We start from the raw sequence: 27941 nt of genomic DNA, 5'->3' as shown, positions 1-27941 counted from the left end.
TCTCGCGTTGCTATAGCGATCTCGCGAGACCGCGTCATTACAGGACCTTGCCGCAAGGCATTACTGGGAACGCTTAGGCCGGGAATGCAGCGCGGGACGCCGGAAGGTAAATATACCCCGATTTTTTATTTTTTATTCTTTTTTTTTTACAGGGGTATGGTACCCATGGCCTGGAGGACAGTCTCCTCTCCTCCACACCGTGGGTACCAACCGCACATGAGACGCTTAACTTCCTGCATGGTGGGCATTGCCACATGTGGGAAGTAAGCGATTCTCATGCATTCCTATGGGTGCGGAATCGCGGCAATTCTTTGCGATTCCGCACAAAAGAATGAGCATGCTGCGATTTTTTCCGCGATGCGATTCCGCAGCATTAGCACAGCATGTGCGGAATGCCATAGGAATGCATGGGGGGCGTTCTTTACACGATTTTTAAGCGTTTTCGCACCGAAAATCTCGGCAAAAACGCTTAAAAATCGCTACATGGGCACACAGCCTAAGGCTGCTATTTGCTAGTGAATTGCCATGGCAAACATCAGGACCACACAATCATGATCTCAGGGTGCCAATAGGGATAAAGAGGGAGAAGCCACACTTTTTAAAACATTTATATGAAGTTGTCAGTATTGGCAGCAGATATGGACAGTGACAACACTGATCGTGACTGATGCAGCAAATTGTCAGCTATAGTGTACAGCTGACAGCTGCTGGATTGTTACTTGTATGGGGATGCTAGTCTCTTATATCTCAGGTCAGTTAAAAGACGTATTGATGGTCATTAAGGAGTTAATAGCGTATTTTCTAGTGACCACTTCCCTTTAAAACAGCCAGTACTACTCTGGAGCTTGCATTTATGTCAATGTGGGATAAGAAAGTCTAGCATACTGGTGTAATGTGGAGCCTGCTGAGTTCCTCCAAAACCTTGAGGGCATCATGCCTCATTTTGCCAAATGTTCTACTTTTCATAGTTGTACTGTTGCATATTGACCTGTTCTTGTGAGATGTAAATTTTAAGTTCTATTTTCTGAAAAATTTTTTTTTTTTTTTTCGTGTCTTGTTAATTCAGGGTCACAAGCACCGATGATTACTTTTTAAGTGATGGTCTTTACGTTCCCGAGGAACAGCTTGAAAATGCCAAACCTCTTCATTTGGATGTCATTTTGTTGAGCCCTGTGAAGGAAGCAGGCTGTGAAGATACAGACAAAGGTGAATCTGCTGCTAAAAAACTAAAGCTAGCTGAAAATGATGAAGCAGCGGGTGGTCCTGCCTCTGCATTTCAATGTTCGTCTTCACAGGGTGGTGCCATTCCTGTGTCTGAAGAAGCAGACAACCATTTGAGAAAGGAGCCTTCTTGTGTCAACATGGAAATGAGTAGTGACGTGAACGCCACGCTCGCTGGAAGCATCCTACAGGTGTTGGAGAAAGGGGATGCGTATGTGCTGGATATAGATCTAGATTTTTTTTCAGTGAAGAATCCCTTCAAAGAAATGTACACACAGGTATGTATGAGCCGATTGTCCCAGGTATTGGCAATTGTTCCAAGGATTGATACCATGTATTATAAAGTGTGTATGTAAGAAAAGCCAACAATTTAGGGTGTCTTCTATTAAAATGTCTTTCGATAACGCCCACTAACAATCCTTGTTCTTACCAACCCGTAATAGATTTCAGCACACGACACTGCCAGAAAATAGAAAATCTGTCTATACAAAAGTGCACATATTGAGTCAACTGGTAGGGACCCTGCAGAGGAGCAGCCAAACTGTGTCTTCCCTGTCTACAAAAGTATTGCTGGTCTTTGTGTACAATAGTTTGTGACTTTATCACGTACATATAAAATGAGAATTACATAGTGAAAATGATATTCACCTTCTACAATCTAATATTAATAATTTTTGGGCAAGAAAGGTAACTGGTTCTCTAACTCTTTTGACCAATCATGCTCACTGTTACTCATCAGTGTAGTTGAGGTTTATAACTGATTGTCGGCATGTAGAAGGCATCTTAGAGAGGTTGGCCTCTACTTTTTTGTTATTGATGACTTATCCTTAAGATAGTCATATCAGATACTGATGGCCTATAGAAATGGCAGTGCTGCTGTGTTTCCGCAGGATCGGAGAACATCCGACAGACCCTGGTAATAGCTGATCGTCAGGGGTGCAGGGTGTTGCACCCACCAGTGATAAGATATTGTGAGACTATCTCAGGGATGGGCCATCGATAAGAAAAGGAAGTGTCTAGCCCCTTTAATTACTGTTTGTGTACAAAGTGTGCCGGACAGAGGTGGAGCCCTAAATAGTCTGCCTGCCTCCAGCTGTCTGTGTTAGAGAGCTAAAGCCACAAAAATCTTGTATTATCTATTCACAACGTAGGTGGTAAATGTGAGATCGCTGAGACCCCCAATCTCTGTGGGACATACGGAGATGGATGAGTACATTGTTCGGCTGTCTCCATCGGTCTTGTAGACTATGATTGATGCTGCAGAGTGTGTGTGATGTCTGCCATAGTCAAACTATCCAGAATACCTCCATTCTGGGGATGGCTGCAGGGAACCCATGATCAGACATTTTACCTCGCATGCTTTTCATGGAATAACGGTTTTCAAGTTTTTGTGTTCAGTGTTGGGCAGTTTGTGATACTCATCTACTGCTCATCGTGAGAGTTATTGCCAGTTCACAAAGTAATGGCATATTTATAGACTGTGCCATGGTGGTACATGGACCATTATAATACCCATCTAACAAACACTGATAACAGTCAAAAATATATACATATTCAAAAAAGAAGTGCATGTCCACAAGATTTCTGAACTCACTTTCCCGATAGTAGAAAATGCTGCATTTTTCCTCAGCAAAAAATGTGGCAAAAACGCAGTGAGTGAACAAGCCATTAGTGGTTATTGGTGCAGTGATTTCCTCCTGGCTTTTTATCTTTTTACTTGTTTTTCTTTTCAGGAGGAATATAAAATCTTGCAAGAATTGTACAGTTTCAAGAAACCAGGCACTGGTTCCTCCTCAGAGGTAAAATGTTTCTGCACTTAAAGCATTACTGCGGCGATTTTTCTTCCATTGCTAAAGTGGTGTCACTAATGCAATGTTCCTGCCCTTACCAGTCGCCATCGTCTTCTGCTCTCACCACCGCTCCGGTCGTCTTCTGCAGGTTCGCTCCAGTGTTTGATGTGCGAGCCAGAGGTCATTTCTCATTGGAAGTCTACGGAAGCCAGAACGAGGTTCTCTCAGACTTAAATTGAGAGCTTGTGACCGTTCCAGCTGACTTCAGGTCACAAGCGGGCGACGCCAGGGAGAGCAGAAGTCAGTGGCTGGCAAGTATATTACTGAGGCAACATGCATTTGTGATACCACTTCAGGTTTAAAATACTGAAAAAACAATTGTCTGGAGTGTTGCGCCATCTTCTGGCCAGATGATGGGAGGCTTTGTAGTACAGTTGCCAAGGCATCCATACCTCCCTTGATGGCACAGTATTGCTATATACATAAGTGACTTTTTTCCTCTTCGCCACGACAGCACCCACTGAGAGAGGGGATCCGCCCCCGGAACAGGAAACCTACAGAGAGATAAATGGGGCGGTCCCCCTCGCTCCCTCAGTTTGGTTTCCTGTTCCTGGAAAGGAACCCGCAGAAGAGGATGCCTGGTCTGGTAACCGCCTGCGTGCAAAATATGAGCAGCAGGGGCCCCAGGACCGGAGGCAGCGTCGGGCGGAGAGGTGTATCACCCCCCCCAGAGCTGGTGTAATGCAGGTGAGGCTGGAGGCGAAAGTGGTGCCAAAGCTCACTGGGGTTATGGCTATACTCCCCCCGAGGGGGTGGACGCATTACAAACGCCATCGGGCGTACTGAGACCGGCGCCCCCCCCCCCTCCCAGTGTGGCAGAAGGGCTTGTGCGGTGTGTGCTGAGCGGCGCTGCTGGGAGTCATACCTGGCAGGAGAAGGACCCCATGCGTGGAGAGGGGGCGCAGACGCGCGGTGTCGCCGGCCGCATTACTATTTGCGGTGACCCAGCGCTCCAGGAGAGGCAACCCGGAAGTGGAGGAGGACTTCCGGGATCAGGCTGAAGGCAGAGACCGCGGGACAACGCCCGTGCATGCGCAGTAGGGCGGAAAAAAAAAAAAATGGTGGACAAAAAAAAAAAGGAGGAGCAGCTATGGCAAAGGCTTTAAAAGGAAGCCACAGACACAGCGCTAGTGCGCAGTCATGTCGTCCTTAGATGACTCAGCTTCGCTCCCATTAGGTCAGCTAGTGGTATCCCCACTTGGCAGTAGACAGAGCAGTGCTACGAGGAGATCCAATAGCACCAGAAGAAGTGGCAGCTCTAGGAAGGAATCCATTGGGCCTTCCAGGCAAGATGAGCCGTTAGAGAAGAAACGTAAGGAAAAGAAGTCGTCCCATGCCTCGCCTCAGCCTGGGTCCCGGACACCGCAGCCGGTAGTTGCTGACGAAATTCACGGGTGAGTGTTTTTTTGGTCAGGTTAGATAATTGATAGTCTTCTCTTTCTGGTCCATACCCCCTTTAGGATAAAAGAACAGAGAAGGCGAAACATAGAGAGTGTGCCTTATGTTCGCAGCCCCTCCCGGATGGCCACCCAAAGAGATTATGCCAATCATGTGTGGAGGAGGCCTTGCAGGAGGAATCCTCACGAAAGAAGGAGGATATCCGGGCAATGATAAGAGAGGAACTACGGGCCTTAGGCGGTTCCAGTATTCTAGGGGGTCACTCCTCCGTGAGAGAAATACGTTCATCTAAAGGAGGAGTCTCGCTGGCGTCAAGGTCGCCGTCAGATACCGGAGAACTAGATTCCGATAAGTCCCAGGAATACCTTTCCTCAGAGGACGAGGATCAGACGTGTTTCCCCACGGACAGTGTCAGTAATCTTGTGAAGTCTGTTCGAAATACCATGCCGGAGAGTAAGGACCCCAAGACCCCTCAGGACATAATGTTTGCGGGTATTTCCCGTAAAAAGGTCCGAGCATTCCCAGTGGTCCCAGCTGTAAAAGACCTAGTTAAGAGGGAATGGGAGAAACAAGGTCAGAGGACCTTCCTCCCCTTAACGTCAAAGCGTAAGTATCCCTTTGACGATGAGGAGTTAACGGCCTGGTCGAGAGCCCCCAAGGTGGATGCGGCAGTGGCCTCTACCTCCCGTAGATCCTCCTTGCCGTTGGAGGATTCGGGAACTTTGGCTGATTCTTCGGATCGTAAGACCGATACATTCCTCAAAAGATCTTGGGAAGCTTGCATGGCAGCCTTTAAGCCCGCAATAGCAGCCACATGTACGGCAAGATCTATGTTGGTGTGGCTGAACGACTTGGAGGACAATATTAAAAATGGAGTAGCTAGGAGTAGGCTTCTTTCCTCTATGCCCCTCATTAAAGGGAAGGTGCCATCCAAAAAATTTTTTTCAGCAATTGAAAAAATGTAAAGAATTAATGTTTACATTTTCTTAAAAAATATTATCATTTGTTTTTAATTTTACAAAATATGAAAAATAATTTTAAAAAGTTTGGCATTTCCACTTGTTAACACTAGGGGGAGCAGCTACTGAAATTTGGCACAAAAACCTAGTGTACAACTAGCTCACATTACTGCACTGCAGTAATTATGGGCGGAGTCTGCTGACATGGTGTGATGTCTCCTCTCCTCCCCTTCTGGGTGCTTGCTTCTGGATCAGAACAGGTCACCAATCAGCAGAATTTTTTTCTGATGTTCTGTGGAGCAGACAAGTAGACGGTCCATCCATGTGTATAAAACACAGCGCTCTATGTATAATCCCTGGAACCGAACAGGGTGCCATAGACCAGCACACTGCTCTCCTGAAATACTCTGTGCTGCTGTAACCCTGCTCCCTCAACCATGTATCTCCCTCTGTGCCCCCCATAGACTGCTGATTGATGGCCTGTTCTGATCCAGACTTTGCAGGCAAAGACCCCATTCCCCTCCTCAGATCCTGTCCTGGCGATGTGTGAAAGCGAGGCGACAGGCGCAGTCCGGGTTGACGCTGGGAAGCAGGATGGGGGAAATGTAGCCATACAGTAACGATAAAAATGAGACCCCTCTCTTCAGCTGCCTCACCAGCCCTCCCCTGAATGCACCTAACTATTACCCCTGATCCGTGTGCAGGTGTTCAGCCAGAACCACCCTAGAATGGATCCCCTTTTAGCAGATAATACTGCCATAGAGTTCTCACACAATACCGCCATATACTTCACACATAATACCGCCATATAGATCATACACAATACAACCATGTAGATCACACATAAAACCAGCAGGGTGAAAGCAGCACAGAGTATTTCAGGAGAGCAGTATCACATGGGATAGGATTAGATACACGGCTCAGCAGTCAGTATCACACAGGATAGGATTAGATACATGGCTCAGCAGTCAGTATCACGCAGGATAGGATTAGATACACGGCTCAGCAGTCAGTATCACGCAGGATAGGATTAGATACACGGCTCAGCAGTCAGTATCACGCAGGATAGGATTAGATACACGGCTCAGCAGTCAGTATCACGCAGGATAGGATTAGATACACGGCTCAGCAGTCAGTATCACGCAGGATAGGATTAGATACACGGCTCAGCAGTCAGTATCACGCCGGATAGGATTATATACACGGCTCAGCAGTCAGTATCACGCAGGATAGGATTAGATACATGGCTCAGCAGTCAGTATCACGCAGGATAGGATTAGATACACGGCTCAGCAGTCAGTATCACGCAGGATAGGATTAGATACACGGCTCAGCAGTCAGTATCACGCCGGATAGGATTATATACACGGCTCAGCAGTCAGTATCACGCAGGATAGGATTAGATACACGGCTCAGCAGTCAGTATCACGCCGGATAGGATTAGATACACGGCTCAGCAGTCAGTATCACGCAGGATAGGATTAGATACACGGCTCAGCAGTCAGTATCACGCCGGATAGGATTATATACACGGCTCAGCAGTCAGTATCACGCAGGATAGGATTAGATACACGGCTCAGCAGTCAGTATCACGCAGGATAGGATTAGATACACGGCTCAGCAGTCAGTATCACGCAGGATAGGATTAGATACACGGCTCAGCAGTCAGTATCACACAGGATAGGATTATATACACGGCTCAGCAGTCAGTATCATGCAGGATAGGATTAGATACACGGCTCAGCAGTCAGTATCACGCCGGATAGGATTATATACACGGCTCAGCAGTCAGTATCACGCAGGATAGGATTAGATACACGGCTCAGCAGTCAGTATCACGCCGGATAGGATTATATACACGGCTCAGCAGTCAGTATCACGCAGGATAGGATTAGATACATGGCTCAGCAGTCAGTATCACGCAGGATAGGATTAGATACATGGCTCAGCAGTCAGTATCACGCAGGATAGGATTAGATACACGGCTCAGCAGTCAGTATCACGCAGGATAGGATTAGATACACAGCTCAGCAGTCTCTCTCTCTCTCCCCCCCGGACGGCACTTACGATAACTTCAGCTGCTGCGACATAGCCCTCCTTCTCCCCCCGGCAAATTCCTTCAGCTGCTGCGTCTGCCGTAAATGAAGCACGAGGTCGGGAGCCGACCGTTACACTTATGCCCCACTGCTGCCGTCAAGAGGCAGAGGGGTGTGTCCTTCACCAGCCACAAAAAAAACATGGAGGCCTCCAGTCACTGCATTCCTCAGGTATACTATCTGAACAACACCCTCCCCGTACTGCAGCTTACTGGACAACATTGTTTTATACTGTTTTATCTTTGACATGTAATTATAAAAAACCACGGCACCTTCCCTTTAAGGGAGCAGCGGCCTTCCTCTCCGACTCCTCCGCGGATTCTCTCCGGTTGTCGGCTAGAGCGGCAGGACTGACCAATGCAGGCAGGCGGGCCTTATGGTTGAAGGGGTGGAAAGGAGACACACAAACAAAAACTAGATTGTGTGCTATACCCTGCCAGGGTAAGTACCTGTTTGGTACAGAACTGGATGAGATTTTGACAAAAGCGGGGGAGAGGAAAAAGGGGTTCCCTAACCCGTATGTTCCGTTCAACAGGAGGGCCTACAGGAAGCCGCCGGTCGGTAAAAAGAAAGACTTTAGACCCCAGGACCGCTGGGGAAATAAGGACCCCAAGCAAAGAGGCAACCTATTCGGGAAACGTCCCTTCAGAGGAGACAGATCCCGATAAAACCGTTACACCGGTAGGTGGCAGGCTATTAAGATTCAGCCGCCAATGGATGAAGGTGACATCAAACCCGTGGGCCCTAAGTATTGTATCATCAGGCCTAAAATTAGAATTCATTCGGTATCCACCGAACTCCTTCTTATTGACTTCTATGAAGTCCCGATCTCAGCAGGAAGCACTGGAGATGGAGATTGCGGTACTGCTAACTAAACAGGTCCTAGTGGAGGTCCCAGACGACGAAACAGGGATGGGCTTTTATTCTCCTCTATTCTTAGTCCCAAAACCAGATGGCTCTTACAGGACTATAATAAATTTAAAGAAACTTAATACCTTCCTAAGACTAAGGTCGTTTAAAATGGAGTCGATTAAGTCTGCAATAAAGCTTTTGTTTCCCAGGTGTTATATGGCGGTCTTGGACCTAAAGGACGCCTACTACCATCTCCCCATATATCGAGAGCACCAGAGGTTCCTGCGGGTAGCAGTCTGGTTCAGAGGTCGGATTCAGCATTTCCAGTTTGCGGCAATGCCATTCGGGCTATCCATGGCTCCTCTGGTATTTACCAAATTAATGCTGGAAGTAATGTCATATGTAAGGTTGAATGACACCCTAGTTGTCCCTTACTTAGACGACCTACTCATAGTGGGGAATTCTGTTTCACAGTGTGAAGCAAGAATAGCTAGGATTATCTCATCCCTACAAACACTGGGTTGGCTAATTAACTGGGAGAAATCCAGACTAGAGCCAGTGACCTGTCAAAGGTTTTTGGGCCTGCAAGTAGACTCCGTAACTGAGGAGTGTTTTCTGCCAAACGCCAAAGTAATGGCCATAATCGACAAAGTACAGAATGCTACAGGAAGACCCGTAATATCATTGAGACAGGGCATGTCCTTGCTGGGGTCACTGATATCATGCATTCCAGCGGTGCAATGGGCTCAGTTCCACTCTAGAGAACTACAGTGGGCTATTCTGCAGGAGATAGATAGACTGCAGGGGCGGCTGGAAGGGAAGATGTCCCTATCGCCCGAGGTGGTTGAATCCCTAAAATGGTGGTTAATTCCTTCCAATCTATCGAAGGGAGTACAGTGGTGGGTGACTCCCTCCAAGATACTCACCAAGGATGCCAGCCCCTTAGGTTGGGGAGCCCACCTAGAGGAGCACATGGTACAAGGCTGGTGGCGGGAGAATGAAATAGAGGCCTCCTCTAATGTAAAGGAGCTAACAGCGATTTTTTATGCGATATCTCACTTCCTCCCGCAGTTAAGAGGCGCCCACGTAAAGATCCAGACAGACAATACCACCGCAGTGGCCTATATAAACCGGCAAGGAGGCACGCGGTCAATGCCACTGATGTCTATCGCGGGAAAGATTCTGGAGATGGCCGAGGTCCATCTTCTCTCCTTGTCAGCGCTCCATATAAGAGGAGTGGACAACTCCCGAGCAGACTATCTCAGTCGCCAGGCCCTATACCAGGGAGAGTGGGTCCTCAGCAGAGACGTGTTCGAAATGATAGCGTCAGAATGGGGCAGACCGGAGATAGACCTATTCGCAACCAGAGCCAACAGGCGCGTAAAAAGGTTTGCTTCTCTCTACAGGTCGAACAACCCAGATATTCTAGATGCCCTCCAAGCACCCTGGGCATTCCAACTAGCCTATGCCTTTCCTCCGATGGTGCTACTACCAACAGTAGTCAGGAAAATAAGACAGGAGAGGGCGAGGGCCATCTTGATAGCCCCGTTTTGGCCAAAAAGACCGTGGTTTTCATGGCTGAGAGCCATGTCGGTAACCGACCCGTGGATCCTGCCGCTGCACCAGAATCTTCTCTCGCAGGGACCCTGCTACCATCCACGGGCCAAAGCCCTGCACCTAGCGGCCTGGAATTTGAAAGGGAGCTACTGAGGCAGAAGGGTTTCTCAAAGAACCTAATCAATACCCTGCTACAAAGCAGGAAGGAGTCCACGACAAAAATATATGCTAAGGTGTGGAGGAAGTTCCTGGCCTTTCACCCAACAAAACTAGCTGGTGAAGTACCCATTACGGCCATTCTAGAGTTTCTACAAAGAGGCCGAGAACTTAGACTCTCAGTAAGCACTCTTAAGGTCCACGTGTCAGCCCTAGGAGCCCTGTTTAACTATAACGTGGCAGCAAATAGATGGGTGACTCGGTTTATCTCGGCCTGTCAACGAGCAGAACCGGTGCATGTGCCTCGACTTCCAGCGTGGAACCTTACTTTAGTTTTGGATGCCTTCACTCAGGCACCATTTGAGCCCATAAGCTCAGCATCAGTAAAGTGCCTCTCATTGAAAACGGCTATGCTGGTGGCCTTAGTATCGGCCAGGAGAGTGAGTGATCTTCATGCTCTGTCAGTAGACCCACCGTTCCTGTTAACAACACGAGACAGTCTCATTTTAAAGACGGACCCGTCCTATCTGCCCAAACGGGCAACTAAATTTCATAGGTCTCAAGAGATATGCCTACCTTCATTCTATGAGAACCCGTCAACACAGGACGAGGAGAAATATCACACCTTAGATGTGAAAAGAGCTGTGCTAGCCTACCTTGATAGGACCAGTCCCTGGAGGCAGAGTAGGTCTCTTTTTGTCTCATTCCAGGGCAGCAGGAAAGGGTCTGCAGTTACATCAGGCACGATATCCAGATGGATTAGAGATGCGATCACAATGGCGTATCTGACAAAAGGAGAAGACCCTCCACTGGGGATTAAGGCGCACTCTACTAGAGCCATATCATCCTCCTGGGCCGAGAGGGCGAACGTCCCAATTGAACAAATATGTAAGGCTGCAACCTGGTCTTCTCCATCTACCTTTTATAGTCACTATAGACTAGATTTGTCCTCTACCGAGGATCTAACTTTTGGTAGATCAGTCCTTAACACGGTGTGCCCGCCCAAGTGATTATCTCTGAAAATCTCTCAGTGGGTGCTGTCGTGGCGAAGAGGAAAAACCGGATTACTTACCGGTAATACTCTTTTGTAGAGTCCACGACAGCACCCGCTCACTTCCCTCCCGTAAGAATTTTTTCACACATGGGTCTCCTTGGTGGTGGAGATTATGATTTAAATTAGATATGTGATTAAACTTAGTAAGCTTAAAACTGCATAGGGGTAAGATAGATGAATCGCCCAAACAGTTTGACTAAAACATGTATGGCGGTTCCTCCGTTGTTCTCGGTAACACAAACTGAGGGAGCGAGGGGGACCGCCCCATTTATCTCTCTGTAGGTTTCCTGTTCCGGGGGCGGATCCCCTCTCTCAGTGGGTGCTGTCGTGGACTCTACAAAAGAGTATTACCGGTAAGTAATCCGGTTTTCACAGTAGGGACCGTGGGTAAACTCGTTGAGACTTTTATATTTGTGTTTTTGCATTGACAAAACATTTATTAAGAAATTCTGCAGGAAACTCCTTTGGAAACATCAATTTTAGCAAAGATTATACCGATTTCTGGGAATAGCTTATGTCCTAGGATACAGTAGTGACTTGTTAAAATAAATGTCCTGCAACTGTCAGTGATTGGGGCAAAAATAAAGCAATATTAAATGTACATATTTATGATTCACTTCTTTCGGTGATCTTTGAAGCCAGGTAGTCAGTAACCTATAAATTTAGCACTATACCATTTGACTGCTCTTTTTAGTCCAAAAAACATTTATAAACCTGGACTAAATATTTTTCTTAATAGAAATGATCAAAAGACTGTTAAAAAGATGTCTCTAAGCACCTTCTAAAGGACCTGTAAGGGTATGTGCACACGTTGCGGATCAGGTCCAGGAATTTGCTGAGCGGATTCTGCATCTCTTGCCAGAAAACTCAACAGAAATCCACGTGGGTTTTTTTTGCTGATTTTGTGCGTTTTTTGTGCGGATTTGTTGTGGATTGGCATGCGTTTTTACCCCTGCGGATTTCATTAATTCAGTGGGTGTAAAACGCATGCGGATCCGCAAAAATAATTGACATGCTGCAGAAAATAAACCGCTGTGGATTCCATGCGGAATTTTCCGCAGCATATGCACAACAATTTTTTTTTTCCATTGGTTCACATTGTTTGGTCACACCCTTGCGGATCTGCAGCGATTCCTCGCATAAAATCCGCTACTGATCCGCAATAAATCCACAACCTGTGCACACACCCTAACTCATGGGTTGGATCCAAACTTTTTAGATGAGGGCTAAAAACATGCTAAAAGTATGTACACATGTTGCTTTATGTGGTTTTTTTTTTTTTTTTCTGCACAGTTTTGTCACAGAACCTGAATAATTTCCTAGTATTAGCAGAGTGAATGAGATTCCTCAGGTCTTATGCACACATTGCTTATTTTTTCCATTTAAATTTGCAGCATATAAATTTTTCTCCATCCATTATTATGGGTGAAATCTGCAGGAAAAACGGTGTAAAATCTGCTACAAAGGCAACAAAAAAGGTGGCAAAAATGCAGCAATTTTCTGCCAACACTTAAGGATTTTCAGCAGAAAATCCTGGACATTTGCACATACCCTTCATAAGATTCAACAGCCCACCACAGCAGCTCTTACACTAGATCTCAGTTTCACTAAATAAGCACTAACTATAGACATTAAAGGGTTATTAAAATTTGCATCCGTTCGTGAGAGATTCATACTTTTCCTTACAGCTCGTAATCTAGCTTGTAAACATTGTGCTGAAGCTGGCAAGGATTAGGAGGTAACAGCATTTGCCAGCAATCCTAGCCAGCTTCAAAACACTGCTTACAAGCTCAGTAGAAAAGAGCTTGTAAGCACTGGGCATCTTATGTTTCACAGCAGCTTTTGATCTCCAAAGCTACAAGCTGTAAACAAAAGCAAAGAATTGATAATATCTCAAGAACAGCTAAAAATATAATAAGCAATAAATTGCAAAGGTGCTTGTATATACAAGTGCTATATGATATTTATAAAGATGGGAGTAGCTCTATCAAACACTCACCTGTTTACACTAAGTGCTGCCCTAGGCCACACCGGACTCATACTGGAGAGGCAGAGTTTTTTAGATGATGCCTACTTGTTTTTTTTGTTTTTATTTTTTTTTTTTTATCTCTCAAATTTAAAAAAATATATAAATATTTAGTCTATGGCTCTCGTGTTTTTGTTTTGTTTTTTATTTAAAAGAGCAGTCGTAGTGCAATGGTAGGCAAACGATCACCATTTCTTCAATATACGTGTTAATGTAATATATCACTGCCTTACTTTCCATTTATACTAGCCCAGTTCTGATAGTTGGTGCTAAATTTCATAAATATATGGTATATTCTGGTTCATATATTGGACTTACTGCGCACACTTAAAAACGTATTTGTCCTACTGTTTTGCATATTTGTATGTCACTTTTTATTTCCATATTTTTCATATCCTTTTATTGTAAGCACTGTACCTTTTCTGTTAAAGCTTAAATCTTTAATAAGTTTGAACCTTGTATGCTCTAAAAGAATCCATAGCCTTAATGTATGATCCTGGTGACTGGCATATAGTAGTAGTATTTCCGGGACTCATCGCCTGTGTGTTCAGGGACTGGTGGCAGCGTGTATGAAGCGGGGTGCGTGGTCTGTCAGGGTGTGATTTATGCTCCCATTGCAGCATAGGGCAGAGGTTGAATGCTGAATTGAGTGAGAGGAGATAGATTAACCCTTGCAGGCGCAACCCCAAGTCACATGCTGAGAAGCGGGTACGTGGCAAATTGTGTGTTCACAGGAAAGCACACTGGGGTCTGAGACAGGAAACTGCTTTTCTCCTTCGACTCATTGGGGGACACAGAGACTGTGGGTGTGTGCTTCTGCCGTCTGGAGGCTGACACTAAGTATACAAAAAAAGAGTTAGCTCCTCCTCCGCCGCATACACCCTCGCCCCCAGACCGGGCGTAACTCAGTTTTTTGCTTAGTGTCTGATGGAGGCACACGCAGTCTGGAGCTCCAGACTAGTTTTTTTTTGTTTTTTGTTTTTTCTTCCCTTTCTATGAAGATAAGATAGGGGCGACGGATCCTATAGAGAGGGTCCGATCTCCCCAAATCATCAACGGGCGACCACGTGTGAGTAGCCCTCCACGTGTTTCCTCTCCCGCACCGAGGGACACATCTGGGACTTTTCCCCAGACAACCATTTTTCTTTGTTATTTTTTAAAGAGGCGGCAACGCATCCTGATAAGAGGATTCGGTTTCCCCATGAACCCCAACGGGCGAGCACGTGTGAGTGATCCTCCATGTTGTTCCTCTCCTGCAACGTGGGAATTCATTAATGCCCCTACCACCCCTAGGTAGTGAGACCAGGGGTGGAGTTGGAGGCGCAGGTGAGCCAAGGGATCGTAGCGTCGAAGTGCAGTAGCCTCCCCCTCCCTGCCCAGGGATGGGGTTGAGAGCACCACAAGAGAGCCCCCACGGCGGCCCGGCTCACCTTTGTTGATGGGCGTGGAATGCGGCCAGAGCCCCGTCGGCGGCCGCGGCCCCCGCTGTATGGGGAGTTCCGAGGTTCCGCGCGCCCGCCCGCCGACTTCCGGGGGCAGCCGGAAGCCCCGCCCACTAACTTCCGGGGGCGGAGAGCGGCGGGCGCGCACAGTTACCGGGGAGCTCCCGCCCCCCTCTCTCGAACGCCGCACGTGGAGTGCGGCCAGAAGCCCCGTCGGCGGCCGCGGTCCCCGCTGTATGGGGAGGTCCGGAGTTCCGCGCGCCCGCCCGCCGACTTCCGGGGGTAGCCGGAAGCCCCGCCCACTAACTTCCGGGGGCGGAGAGCGGCGGGCGCGCACAGTTACCGGGGAGCTCCCGCCCCCCTCCCCCTCCTCGCATTTCCTCGCTGAAGTGCGGCCGGAAGCCGCCGCCTATCTCCTGGAGTGCGCCGCAAGTGCCCCGGCGAGTAACGCCGCACGCCCCATGGAAGAGACGCAAGGTGGGACATTACCGGTGGGTGAGTGCAACCCCGTTTCGAGTGCCGCACTAGTAGTCAAGGAAGGGGTTATCCTCCTCCGCCTACCCTACCTTGCAATATGTCTGGCAAAGGGAAAGCTCACTCTTTCCTATACGCTGTTTGCGTTTCCTGTGGGGTCAGGCTGCCTAAGGCGCAGCCGGGTAAATTTTGTGAAGCCTGCGAGTCGGAGCGAGCCCAGGAGCCTCCCACTGTTTCAGAGCCCAGAGGTCAGGACCCCCCAGAATGGGCGGTGTCTTTATCACACTCTATGATGTCCCTTACAAGGGCAATTGAGTCTCTTCGAGGCCCGGGCAGGGACAAGGATGGTGGTCTGCCAGCGGAAGACAGCTCGTCCACGTCTCAGGACCCTCCGACCGTTAGAGGCCACTCCAGCACCAGACAAGCTCATGGCAAGAGAGCTCGTTCCCCGTCGGCCGGGCCCTCTGGGGCTTCGGCGGCGGGTATTAGGGCATCTCGTTCCCCGTCGCCGAGCTCAGGAAGCGAGCAGGATGAGGGCGAGGAGGAGGAGGAGGCCTGGAATCCAGAAAGCCTGGGATACCAAGACTCGGTGGACAGCCTCATTGAGGCAGTCAACCAGACATTAGAGATCGAGGACGATGTGTCCACGGCCTCAGGTCACAAGGTCTCCTTCAAAAAGACCAGGCGACCGCATAGAAGGTTTGCCACGCATCCGGAGTTCGAGGAGCTAGTCCAGAAACATAGGGAACACCCGGATAAGCGTTTTGCAATGCAAAAAGCGCTGCAAGCAAAGTATCCGTTTCCTCCTGAACTCCATAAAGGATGGGTGGAGTCGCCAGTAGTGGACCCACCGGTATCACGTTTAGCATCAAGATCGCTATTGTCGATACCCAGCGGTTCTTCTATCAAGGACCCAACTGATCGCCTTATAGAGGGGCTTGCCCGCTCGGTGTATGAGGCAGCGGGGTCGGCCCTGGCCCCCTCCTTTGCGGCTACTTGGGTGGCTAAGGCCATGGTTTCATGGGCGGATGCTCTGCATAATGCCCTCCAAAACAGAGATCTGCCTGCGGAGGTCTTGGAGGTGATAAATCAGATATCAGGGGCAAGTGATTTTCTCGTCAGCGCCTCTCTGGACGCGGCCGAGTGTTCTGCTGTGGCAGCAGCAAATGCGATCGCCGTTAGGCGAGCATTATGGCTGAGATTGTGGAAAGCGGATTCTATCTCCAAAAAATCCTTGACCTCATTGCCTTTTCAGGGCAATCGGTTGTTCGGTGAGAAGCTTGATAAGCTTATCTCAGAAGCCACAGGGGGGAGGAGTAGTTTCCTCCCGCAGCAGAGGACTTGGCCAGCATTCAGGCAGACACAGAGGCGTTTTCGGCCCTTTCGTAACCCCTGGAGGGGGACTTCGGCCAGAGCATCCACCTCCGCAAATGATGGTCAGTTTAGGGAAAGGCAAACCTCTTACAGAGCCAATCCGCTGGGTAGAGGCCGAGGCCGTTTGCCCAGAACGAGGGGGGCCAGATCCCAAAAGCCTCCAGCAAAATGACTCGAGGCGCTTCGTACCTACGGACGACAGAGTGGGCGGACGCCTACTAAGGTTCAGCCACGTTTGGGTCGCAGTGGCACGCGACGCTTGGGTGGCAGAATTGATATCGTCCGGGTACAAGATAGAGTTTATCGGACTCCCGCCACGGCGATTCTTCCGTTCCCGGCTTTCCGGAACAGAATCGCAGGCAGAGGGTTTGTTACAGGCCATAATGACGCTACAGCGCAACGGGGTCATTGTCCCAGTGCCGAAAAGCGAAGAGACACAAGTTTTTTACTCCAACCTGTTTTCGGTCCCCAAAAAAGACGGGACAGTAAGGCCAGTACTAGATCTAAAAATCCTGAACAAATTCATCAGAGTCAGGCGGTTCCGGATGGAATCCCTCCGTTCGGTCATTGCAGCCATGGATCCAGGGGAGTTCCTGGCCTCGATCGATGTGCAGGATGCATATCTGCACATTCCGATTTTTCCTCCACACCAGAGGTTCCTGCGTTTTGCGATCGGAGGGCGACATTTTCAATTTGTTGCTCTGCCCTTCGGTCTGGCCACTGCTCCCAGAGTCTTTACGAAGATAATGGCGGTGGTTATGGCCATCCTGCATGCTCGGGGCATAACGGTACTACCTTACCTGGACGACCTTTTGGTAAAGGGGCTGTCGTTTCAGGCGTGCCAGGAGAATGTCAGTATCACGCTGGATACCCTGGCCCGTCTAGGCTGGTTGATCAATCGGAACAAGTCGTCCTTGGTTCCAGCCCAGAGAATCGTATTCCTAGGCATGGTTTTCAACACCTCCCGGGGGCTGGTGATCCTCCCTCAGGACAAGGCGCGAAGGATCAAACAGGGGGTACGGAACCTTCTACAGCCGGGCTCCAGATCCATCCGGTACGGCATGAGTGTGTTGGGCAGAATGGTGGCGGCGATGGAGGCAATCCCGTTTGCCCAGTTCCATCTCCGTCCGCTTCAGCATGCGCTCTTGTCAGCATGGGACCGAAGGCTGCTATCCCTCAGTCATCGGTGCAATTTGTCTCCGCTGGTCCGACGATCACTCCGATAGTGGACTCGCGACTCGTCTCTGGTCCAGGGGAAACCCTTTCCCCCGGAACAGTGGTTGGTGGTGACGACCGATGCAAGCCTGCAGGGTTGGGGAGCAGTTTTCCAGAGTCACACAGCCCAGGGGCGGTGGTCCATTCGGGAGGTAATTCTCCCGATCAACATTCTGGAGATACGGGCAATACGATTGGCCCTGCAACAGTTTCAGTGTTTGCTGAGACACCGGCCGGTGCGCATTCAGTCGGACAGCAGTAGCGTATGTAAACCATCAAGGGGGCACGCGCAGCCAAGCAGCCATGCGCGAGGTTGGGCTGGTACTGCGTTGGGCCGAGAAGAACCATGTGATAATTTCGGCGGTGCACATTCCGGGAGTCGAAAACTGGGCGGCAGATTTTCTCAGCCGACAGGGGGTCGCGGCAGGGGAATGGTCCCTGCACCCCGAGGTTTTTCAACAGATCTGCCAACGGTGGGGGACACCAGACGTGGACCTTATGGCATCCAGAGAGAACGCCAAAGTACAAAGGTTCGTCGCTCGATCCCTCGACCCGCAGGCAATCGCAGCAGACGCTCTGGTGCTTCCGTGGAGCCAGTTTCGTCTCCCGTACTTGTTCCCCCCGCTACCTCTGCTTCCAAGAGTCATCAGAAAGTTAAGGAGAGAGAAGGTTCCAGCAATTCTGCTGGCCCCAGACTGGCCTCGGCGGGCCTGGTATGCAGATCTGGTTCAGCTAGTGGTGGACGTACCCTGGCGTCTCCCAGATCGGCCGGACTTGCTGTCCCAGGGTCCGATCTACCATCCGAACTTGGGGGCCCTGTGTTTGACGGCGTGGCCATTGAATCTTGGCTGTTAACACAGGCAGGATTCAGGCGCGATGTGGTGGCCACGATGGTGAGTGCCCGAAAGCCTTCCTCGGCGAGAGTATATCATCGGACTTGGGAAGTTTTTTTCCTGTTGTAGGGATCGCGGAGTGGCTCCTCTGGTTTTTTCGATCCCCAACGTACTGGCTTTTCTGCAGGCAGGGCTGGACGCAGGATTGGCTCCGAGTTCGCTCAGAACGCAAATCTCGGCCCTGTCGGTGCTTTTCCAACGAAAGGTCGCTTCGGTCTGGCAGGTTAGGACGTTTATGCAGGGGGTCGCACATTTAGTACCCCCTATAAGGCGCCGACGGAATCATGGGACCTGAACTTGGTGCTCAGGGCCCTTCAGGAGCCTCCTTTCGAACCGTTACAAGAAGTCTCCTTACCTTACCTGTCCAGGAAGGTCGTTTTTCTGGTAGCTATTACGTCTATTAGGCGGGTTTCGGAATTGGCGGCTTTATCTTGTAAACCGCCGTTCCTGACTTTTTATAAGGATAAGGTAGTTTTAAGGCCAGCTCCTCCCTTCTTGCTGAAGGTTGTCTCTGCATTCCATATCAACGAAGACATTGTCTTACCCTCGTTTTGCCCGGCACCGGTGCACAGGGTAGAAAAGGCATTGCACACCTTGGATCTGGTAAGAGCTCTTAGGAGGTATGTGACAAGGACAGCACCTTTCCGCCGGACAGACTCTCTATTCGTGATCCCAGAAGGGCGGCGGAAGGGGCTCGCTGCGTCCAAAGCGACTTTGGCCAGATGGGTTCGCCTGACGATCCAAGAATCTTATGAAATCAGTGGCACGCCGGTTCCGGCAGGGATCAAGGCACACTCGGTTCGAGCAGTGGGTGCCTCATGGGCACTGCGACACCAAGCTTCAGCGGAACAGGTGTGCAAAGCAGCTACCTGGTCCAGCTTGCATACGTTTGTCAAACATTTTAACGTACATACCCAGGCATCCTCGGATGCAAGCCTGGGAAGAAAGATTCTCCAGGCAGCAGTTGCGCACCTCTAATCAGGGGCGCAAAATAGCATGGATTGGGTGAGCTAAGATCCCGCCCAGGGACTGCTTTAGAACGTCCCACAGTCTCTGTGTCCCCCAATGAGTCGAAGAAGAAACATGGATTTTTGTGAGTACTCACCGTAAAATCCTTTTCTCCGAGACGCTCATTGGGGGACACAGCACCCACCCTACTAGCCAGTTGGCTTTTGCTTATTTTGAGTTATACAAATCCTTATGTAAGGATCAGGGTGGTCCCTTTTCCAGACGTATAATTTCTTGCCTGAATTTAAGGCGCGTTCTCCTACTGCTTATGCACTAAACTGAGTTACGCCCGGTCTGGGGGCGAGGGTGTATGCGGCGGAGGAGGAGCTAACTCTTTTTTTGTATACTTAGTGTCAGCCTCCAGACGGCAGAAGCACACACCCACAGTCTCTGTGTCCCCCAATGAGCGTCTCGGAGAAAAGGATTTTACGGTGAGTACTCACAAAAATCCATGTTTTCTCAGGATAACCTATGTTGTCACGTTTGTGAGACCTGCAGCCTAAGGATAGATGCTAGCTAACTGCTGGCCGTACATCGCCTACAAATACATATTTCCACTACAGCCGTGTGTGTGCCGTGTGTGCACCATGCACGTGTGGGTGTGCGCTCGCGCGTGCCATGTACTTGTGTGTGTTCTGTGTGTACATGTGTGAGCCATGTGCTCCTTTGTGCTACGCTTGTATGTGTGTGTTTACTCCATATACACGTGTATGCCATATGCGTGTGTGAGTGGAACCTCGCGTGTGTGGGCTGGCCGTGTATGTGTGTGTGTGTCGTGTGGGCCATGTACATGTCTGTGCCTGTGTGTATGCCATGTGCGTGTGCCATGTACGTGTGTGTTTGGTGTGGGCCGCACGTGTGTGTGCGCTCGCCATGTACGCATGCGCGCCATGCTTGTGTGTGTGCCATGTAAGTGAGATGTGTGTGTTCCATGTGTATGAAGGGGGCATGTGTGGGGTGTCGGGGGCGTGTGTGTGCACCATGTACTTGTGTGTATGCCGTGTGTGTCATGTGCCGTGTGCGTGCATCATGTACGCGTGCCATGTATGTGTGCTTCATGTGCGTTTGTGTGTGCGCCATGTATGTGTGCGTCATGTGTGTTTGTGTGTGCTCCATGTAGACGTGTGTGCCATGTGCGGGTGTTCCGTTTGCGTGTGTCATGTGCTTGCCATGTGCCTGCCATGTGCATGTGTGTTCTGTGTGGGGGGGCAGTGTGTGGGCCACTCACGTGCGTGCCGTATACGCGCGCTCTATGTATGTATATGTGCCATGTACTGTATGTCTATGCGTGCTATGTGTACGCGCGTGTACGCAGTGTGTCATGTAAGTACATGCGTGCTCTCTACGTATCTGTGCAGTGTGTGCGCCATGTACGTAACTGTGCCGTGTGTGTGTATGCCACCTGTGTGTCCAATGTACGTCTGTGTGAGTGTGCCATGTACCTGTGTGTCATGTATATGTGTCTGTGTGCGCCATGTACGTGTGTGTGCCATGAGTTCTGTCTACTACTGTTAACCATTTAAATGCTGTATGTCAATGGAATGCAAGCCGCTGCAGGCACACACAGACTCCCATTGAGGACCGATGGGTTACTATGACAGCTGGGGGTCTGCTAAAGAACTCCCGTTGCTCTCATCTTGATCTACCTATGGCTGTGCTCCATAGAAGACCACAATTTTCACTAAATATACTGCAGTACTGCGCTATTGCAGTAGATGGTGTCAGCGATTAAATCATTGGATGTTCAAGTCCCCTAAAGGGACTAAAAAGTGATGTAAAAAAAATGAAGAAAAGATTTTTAACACCTTTGGGCCATTATTCATTTTAGTTTTTCGCTTCCCTTCTTCCCAGAGCCATAGCTTGTTTCCGTCAATAGGACCATGTGAAGGCTTGTTTTTTGCAGGACAAGTTGTACTTTTGAACAACACCATTGATTTTTACCTTTTATAATGTACTGGAAAATCGGGAAAAAATTCCAAGTGCCGGTGAAATTGCAAAAAAAAAGAACAATTCCACAAATTTTTTTTTTTTTTTTTTACATGTTCACTTAATGCTAAAACTGACCTGCCAATATGATTCTCCAGGTTTTGTTTATAAAAAAAAAAGGTGCTTTTTTTCAAGACCCGTAGCGTCTCCGGTTTCTGAGTGGCACACTGACGTTTTTATTGATACCACTTTGGGGCACATACAATGGTTTGATTGCGTATTATTGCGTTTTATTGCAAGATTGTGGCAACCAAAAACCACCATGGTTACTTACCGGTAGCCGGTTTTTCCGGAACCCATGACAGCACCACATGAGAGAGAGGGATCCGCCCCGCCAGGACAGGAACCTACTGAAATATAAGGGGCGGCACCTCTCCCCCGCTTCAGTTGGTTACAGAGCATTGAGAGGACTTCCCGGTTAGTTACATGTTTATCCAACACCACATCACACAAATACACCCTGTTAACGTGCACACCCATACAGTGAAAAGGGGGGGAATATACGGGTGCTGTCATGGGTTCCGGAAAAACCGGCTACCGGTAAGTAACCATGGTGGTTTTCCCTTCACCCATGACAGCACCACATGAGAGATTTTTGGAGACTTCGAACACCTTAGGGAGGGACCACCGCTTGCAGCACCCTTCTACCAAAGGTTAAGTCAGCAGAGGAGGATAGATTTAATCTATAGTATTTAAAAAAGGTTGAGGGTGAGACCCAGGTAGCGGCCTTACAAATTTGCTCAATTGATACCTCTGCTTTTTCAGCCCAGGAGGTCGCCATGGCTCTGGTGGAATGAGCCTTGATGCCGTCCGGAATCGGAACACCAATAGCTGAGTAGGCTATACTAATGGCCTCCCTAATCCATCTGGCAATAGTCCCTTTCGATACTCCGTAACCCTTCCTGGCACCCTGGAAGGCTACAAATAGGGACTGGGACCTCCTCCACTGGCTAGTTACTGATATATACTCTAAGAGGGCTCTTTTATCGTCTAGATTATAGAATTTCTCCTCTCCTGGGTTTTTTGGATTGTCACAAAAGGAGGGGAGGACAATTTCCTGGCTTCGGTGAAAATCTGATACAACTTTCGGTAAATAAGCAGGGTCTGTTTTTAGGACAACCCTGTCCTGGTACACCTGGGTATAAGGTGGATTAACTGAGAGGGCCTGTAAGTCACTCACTCTACGTGCCGATGTAAGGGCCACTAAAATAATGGTTTTTAGGGTAAGATATTTTACTGGTAGTTGTTGCACTGGTTCAAATGGCTCCTTCGTGAGAGCTTCTAACACAAGGTTTAAATCCCAGGGAGCTATTTTTGGCAAAGGGATTGGTCTAGACCTCTGGCAGGATTTAATGTACCTGGCAACCCGTCTGTTTGCTGCTGTATTGCAGTTATATAGAGCGCCTAGTGCTGAAACTTGAACTTTGAGTGTATTTACCGTTAGGCCTAGCTGTAGACCTGCTTGTAAGAACTCGTTAAGATGGCCTTGATCGGAGGTTCTTGGTCTAACGGTCTTCCTAGGAACTGCAGAAACTTATTCCATGTCCTACCGTATATATTAGTTGTTACTGGCTTTCTACTTTTCATCAGTGTAGCCACCAACCCAGGGGAGAACCCTCTATTTTTTAAAAGTGACCTCTCAAATTCCACGCCGTCAGATGGAACCCCTTGACTTGCGTGTGGAATACCGGACCCTGAGCTAGCAGGTCTGGAATCTCTGGCAGCACCCATGGACATCATCTGTAGTAGTGAGAACCAGGGCCTTTTTGGCCAGAACGGGGCTATTAAGATCACTCTGGCCTGATCTTCTCTGATTTTCTTCACTACTGCAGGGATTAGAGCTACCGGAGGAAAGGCGTAACCCAGTTTGAAACTCCACGGAATTTGCAATGCGTCCACTGCCCATTGGTCTTCTTTTGGGTTCAATGAACAGAATCTTTTTACCTGCCTGTTGTTTTTGTTGGCAAAGAGGTCTATTACTGGCTCTCCCCAAAGTTGTACTATCTTCTGGAATACTAAGTGATTTAGGGCCCATTCTCCCTGTCTCAATGTGTTGCGGCTTAGTAAATCGGCTTGTATGTTCTCCACACCTCTGATGTGTAAGGCCATTAGCGAGTGTAGGTGTCGTTCTGCTCTGCGAAAGGTCTCGTTGGTTTCGCTCATTAGGGAGTGTGACCTTGTCCCTCCCTGGTGGTTGATATAAGCCACTGTCACTTTGTTGTCCGACATGATCCGGACATTGCTGCTCTCTAGACTGGGGATGAATATCCTTAGGGTTTTGTGTACTGCCCTTAATTCTCTTAGGTTGGAAGATGCGTTTTGTTCTTGGTGTCTCCAGGGCCCCTGGGCTGCCCGTCCCCTCAGGTGTGCTCCCCACCCCGAGGAGTTTGCGTCCGTCAGAATCACATCGGATACTGGCCTCTGCCATAATGTCCCTGCTACTAGGTTTGTTCTGTCTAGCCACCATCTGAGAGAGTTTTTAACTTTTAAGGAAAGTTCCTGCCTTCCTTCTAAACGCCCTTTTAGCAATTTCTGTGCTGATAGGATCTCTGCTTGCAGTTGACGGGTATGAAATTGTGCCCATCTGACCGCTGGAATACAGACTGTCAGAGTGCCTATTAAGGACATCGCTCCTCTCAGGGTCGTGTGAGGTTGGTCTATTGCTGCCAGGGTCATATTCCTCACCTTTTCCACCTTGGCTTCTGGTAAAAGACATCTTTGCTGTTCAGAGTCCAAGATGAACCCTAAAAACGTTTGCTTTTTTAGGGGTTGTAGCCTTGACTTTTTGACATTCACCATCCAGCCCAGTCTTTGTAGGGTATTTGTTACCCTTTCCACCTGTTCTGTGCAGTGGCGTTCCGAGTTGCCCACAATTAGAAAATCGTCTAAGAAGGGTATTATAATTGTGTTGTGGATTCGGAGGAAGGCTGTCATTTCTGCTACTACCTTCGTGAACACCCTCGGGGCTATGGATATGCCGAATGGAAGGGCTCTGAACTGAAAATGTCTGAGGTTGCCCTGGATGTAGAGAGCTACCCTTAAGTATTTTTGGTACTCTGGATGGATCGGGATGTGGTAATAGGCATCCTTTAAGTCGACTACGGCCATAAAACAATTGTGGTGTAACAGCTTTATGGCCGAAGTCACTGACTCCATTTTGAAGGTCTGGTTTTCTATCCATTGATTGAGGCCTCTGAGGTTTATAATCGTCCCGTTTACAATCGTCCTGAATGAATGGTCTGGCTTTCTTATTAGGAAGAGGGGTGAGTAGAAACCCCTTCTCTCCTGTTCGCTTGGAACCTCGATCAGAACGTGTTTGTCCAGCAGACTTAGGATCTCTGCCTCTAGGGCCAACTGCTCTTCTAACCCTTTCCTGACGGGGGTCACCACAAACGATGCTCTCGGCCGTTGCAAAAAAGGAAATTTTAGGCCTTTTTATGATGTTTAAAATCCAAGTATTGGAAGATGTGCTTTCCCAGGCCTGCTAAAAGAGCATCAGTCTCCCCCCTACAGGGATACCGGCGTCATTGTGGGGACTTCTTTGCGGATAAAGCGGCTCCCCCAAACATGAATCCAGACTCCTTCTTTCTTTTGTCCTCCCATCTTTTCCGATCCCCGGAGGATGGCCCCTATTGAATTTTCCCCTCCGAAGGGCGCTCTTCTTTGATCTCCCGTAAATCTGGGGAAGCCCTTCTTCCTGTCTCCTGCTTTTTCCAGGGTGTAATCTAAATTTTCCCCAAAAAGAAATTGTCCATCACATGGAAGAGAGCATAATTTAGCTTTTGATTGTAGATCTCCAGGACAGCCTTTAAACCATAACGCACGCCTTGCGGCATTTGATAACCCCGCTGCCCTCGCCGTCAATCTCATGGAATCGGCAGAGGTGTCGGCCAAAAAGACGGCTGCTCCATGTAGAAGATACATATCTCCTAAAATTTTTTCCCTTGACACCTTGGATGCGAGTTTTTCTTCTAGCTGCTGTAACCAGATCATTAAGGAGCGGGATGTGCAGGTGCCGGCTATTGCTGGTTTCAGTCCCCCTGCCGCTGCTTTCCATGCATGTCTTAGGTAAGAGTCTGCTTTTTTATCTAGCAGATCTCTCAGCACTCCTGAGTCTTCTAGGGGCAGGGCCGACCTTTTGGATGATCTGGACACTGCTGCATCAGTTTTTGGGACCTTGTCCAATATTTCCGTATCTTTAGGCTCAAAGGGATATCTCCTTTTTGAGGAGGAGAGAAGGCTACCTGATCTTTCAGGTTTCTTCCACTCTTTTTCAATGAGCGCCTGAATTTTCTCATTAACCGGAAAGGTGCGCTTTTTCCTTTCCTGTAACCCCCCAAGCATTACGTCTTCTAGGGACTTAGTTGCTTTTTCCTCCTGTAGGCCCATGGTTGTCCTAATGGCCTTAAGGAGAGCGTCTGTATCCTCTACCGGAAAACACGGCCTGCCCCCCGTATCGCTATCCGAGGAGGAGGAGGACCTGTGTTCGATCTTATATTCAGACGAGGAAGAGTCTGACGAAGAAGTTGGGGAGTCTCTCTTACTTTTCTTCTTCTTTAATAATATTTTAAGTGAGCCTTCTACCTCGGACCTTATGACTGATCTGAGGTTAGTTGCCAGGCTCGGCACCTCCTCCGCCATAGTCCGCTGGATACAGCTGGCGCAAAGGTCCTTTTGCCAATATTTTGCTAGGGGGCTCTGGCATATAGCACACTCTCTATTATTCCTTTTGCTCTCTGCTTTTTTGCTTTTTCCCTAAGGAAAAAAATAACACACAAGAAGGACCCTATTAATATTGGCCTAACATTTTCGCAGATCACTCACCACCCACAAAGTGGGATACCGGACTCGAAGGCTGCGTTGGAGCATGCGGTCTGCGCTCTCTCGACCTCGAGGAATCCCTCGATCTGTGGCTCGGGCGGCTGCTGCTCTTGCCGCTTGAACGGCTCCCATGTTTACGTGCAGAGGTCTGAGACGGTGGAGACGGTGAACGCTCCTGCTGTGACCCCATTGTAACACCTAGGCGTCCTGCTCCTTGCCCTCCTTTTTGTAGTGTATCCGGTGAGTGGTCGGTACCCCTCCCTCCTGCGGCCGCTCTTCCTCTTGCTGCGGTCGGCGCCGCACCAGGCGCCATGTTGCCGTCGCGTCTGTGACGTCAGCCGGCGCACTCCCAAAGCCTGGCTTCCCCTGTCATCCCCGGAAGAAGGATCGGGCGTGCGCAGGGGGAGGGAGGCACGGAGGAGAGCCCCGCTGCTGAGGCCGCCATACCGCACCCGCACGAACCCGGGGCCTGCCAGAGGAACCCCGGGGACTGCGCTTCCAGGCCACCGACGGCCGGCGCTGCAGGTAAGCCGACCTGCTCTTCCCGCGCCGGGACGGCCCTGGGTCCATTTTCCCTGACAGGCACCGCTGCTGTCAGACTGGGATCCCGTTCCAGGACAGGAACCCAACTGAAGCGGGGGAGAGGTGCCGCCCCTTATTTTTCAGTAGGGTCCTGGCGGGGCGGATCCCTCTCTCTCAGGTGGTGCTGTCATGGGTGAAGGGAAATAACATAATTCTTGCGTTTTTTAATTTTTTTCCTCATTTGGATTAATTCTTCTTATGTTTTCAGAGATCCGGCATTTCTGATTGAAACAATACCAAATGTGTATTTATTTTAATACTTTTTTTAAAAAACTTTTTTTTTTTTTTTGCACTTTTCTCTTAGGAGATAATCCGATTGCTTGTGCTACTCATAGCTGGGCTTCAGCACTGGTGTATGTAGCAGAACTGATCATCCGCTATGGGCGCCGGCCACTTTGAAGCGCTCGTAGCAGATCGGCAATGACCACCACGGCAGTTTCCTGTTGTGCCAACCCATCGGCGCCCTGCAGTCATGTAAGCTTGGAGCTAGTGACGTACTTCCGGCTCAATCATGTTAACAACAATGGTTGGATTGCAGCTATTAGGGGCACATGTCACGTATCCACATGGTACCGTGAATAAAGTCTGGTTATGTAATAAGGTTGACTGTGAAGAGAAAAGCAGTGCCACCCCTTCCCATGGGCTGTGTCTTGTATTGCCGCTAAGTTTCATTGAAGCCAATGGGGTTGAGATGCAGTATCCTACACCACTTTTGGGCAGGTGGGGTGCTGAATTTCAGAGAAAGTACCCATGTTCTCCTGATCCTGTGCAACCCATTTGCCTTTTTACTAATGTAAGTTGGTCTGCCTTCTAAGTGCTTAGTGTTATGCTGTAGTCAATAACGTCACATTCGCAATCAGCTTTGTCTGACTGGTATAACCAGAAAGATAAAACATAAGCGTTTTTTTGCGTTTATAGCATATAATGCATCAAAGCTCTGTTATGAATAACGGGATCATTTTTGTAACTGTTTGCTT

At 49.0% G+C, this 27941-nt stretch overlaps 1 protein-coding gene across 6 annotated transcripts in view; it reads left to right on the top strand.

The window, feature by feature from the left end:
* The window catches only part of CUNH5orf22 (chromosome unknown C5orf22 homolog), a 129120-nt gene that overhangs the window by 75087 nt on the left and 26092 nt on the right, over window positions 1–27941 (top strand). For 4 of the 6 annotated variants that reach the window (XM_073550203.1, XM_073550205.1, XM_073550206.1 and 1 more), the window contains 2 exons: window positions 1067–1499; window positions 2955–3020. In XM_073550203.1, coding sequence (XP_073406304.1) covers window positions 1067–1499; window positions 2955–3020 — 499 coding nt within the window. Of the gene's footprint in view, window positions 1–1066; window positions 1500–2954; window positions 3021–7055; window positions 11497–27268; window positions 27386–27941 lie in introns of those variants that run through there. The other 2 variants (XR_012220916.1, XR_012220917.1) reach the window with 2 other exon arrangements.

This window comes from Dendrobates tinctorius, unplaced genomic scaffold, assembly GCF_039654945.1.
Source record: "Dendrobates tinctorius isolate UK_male_01 unplaced genomic scaffold, ASM3965494v1 ptg000163l, whole genome shotgun sequence".
In the NCBI taxonomy this organism is placed as follows: Eukaryota; Metazoa; Chordata; class Amphibia; order Anura; family Dendrobatidae; genus Dendrobates; species Dendrobates tinctorius.
The sequence above is the reverse complement of the archived record's forward strand: the minus strand, read 5'-3'. Positions and strand labels throughout refer to the sequence as shown.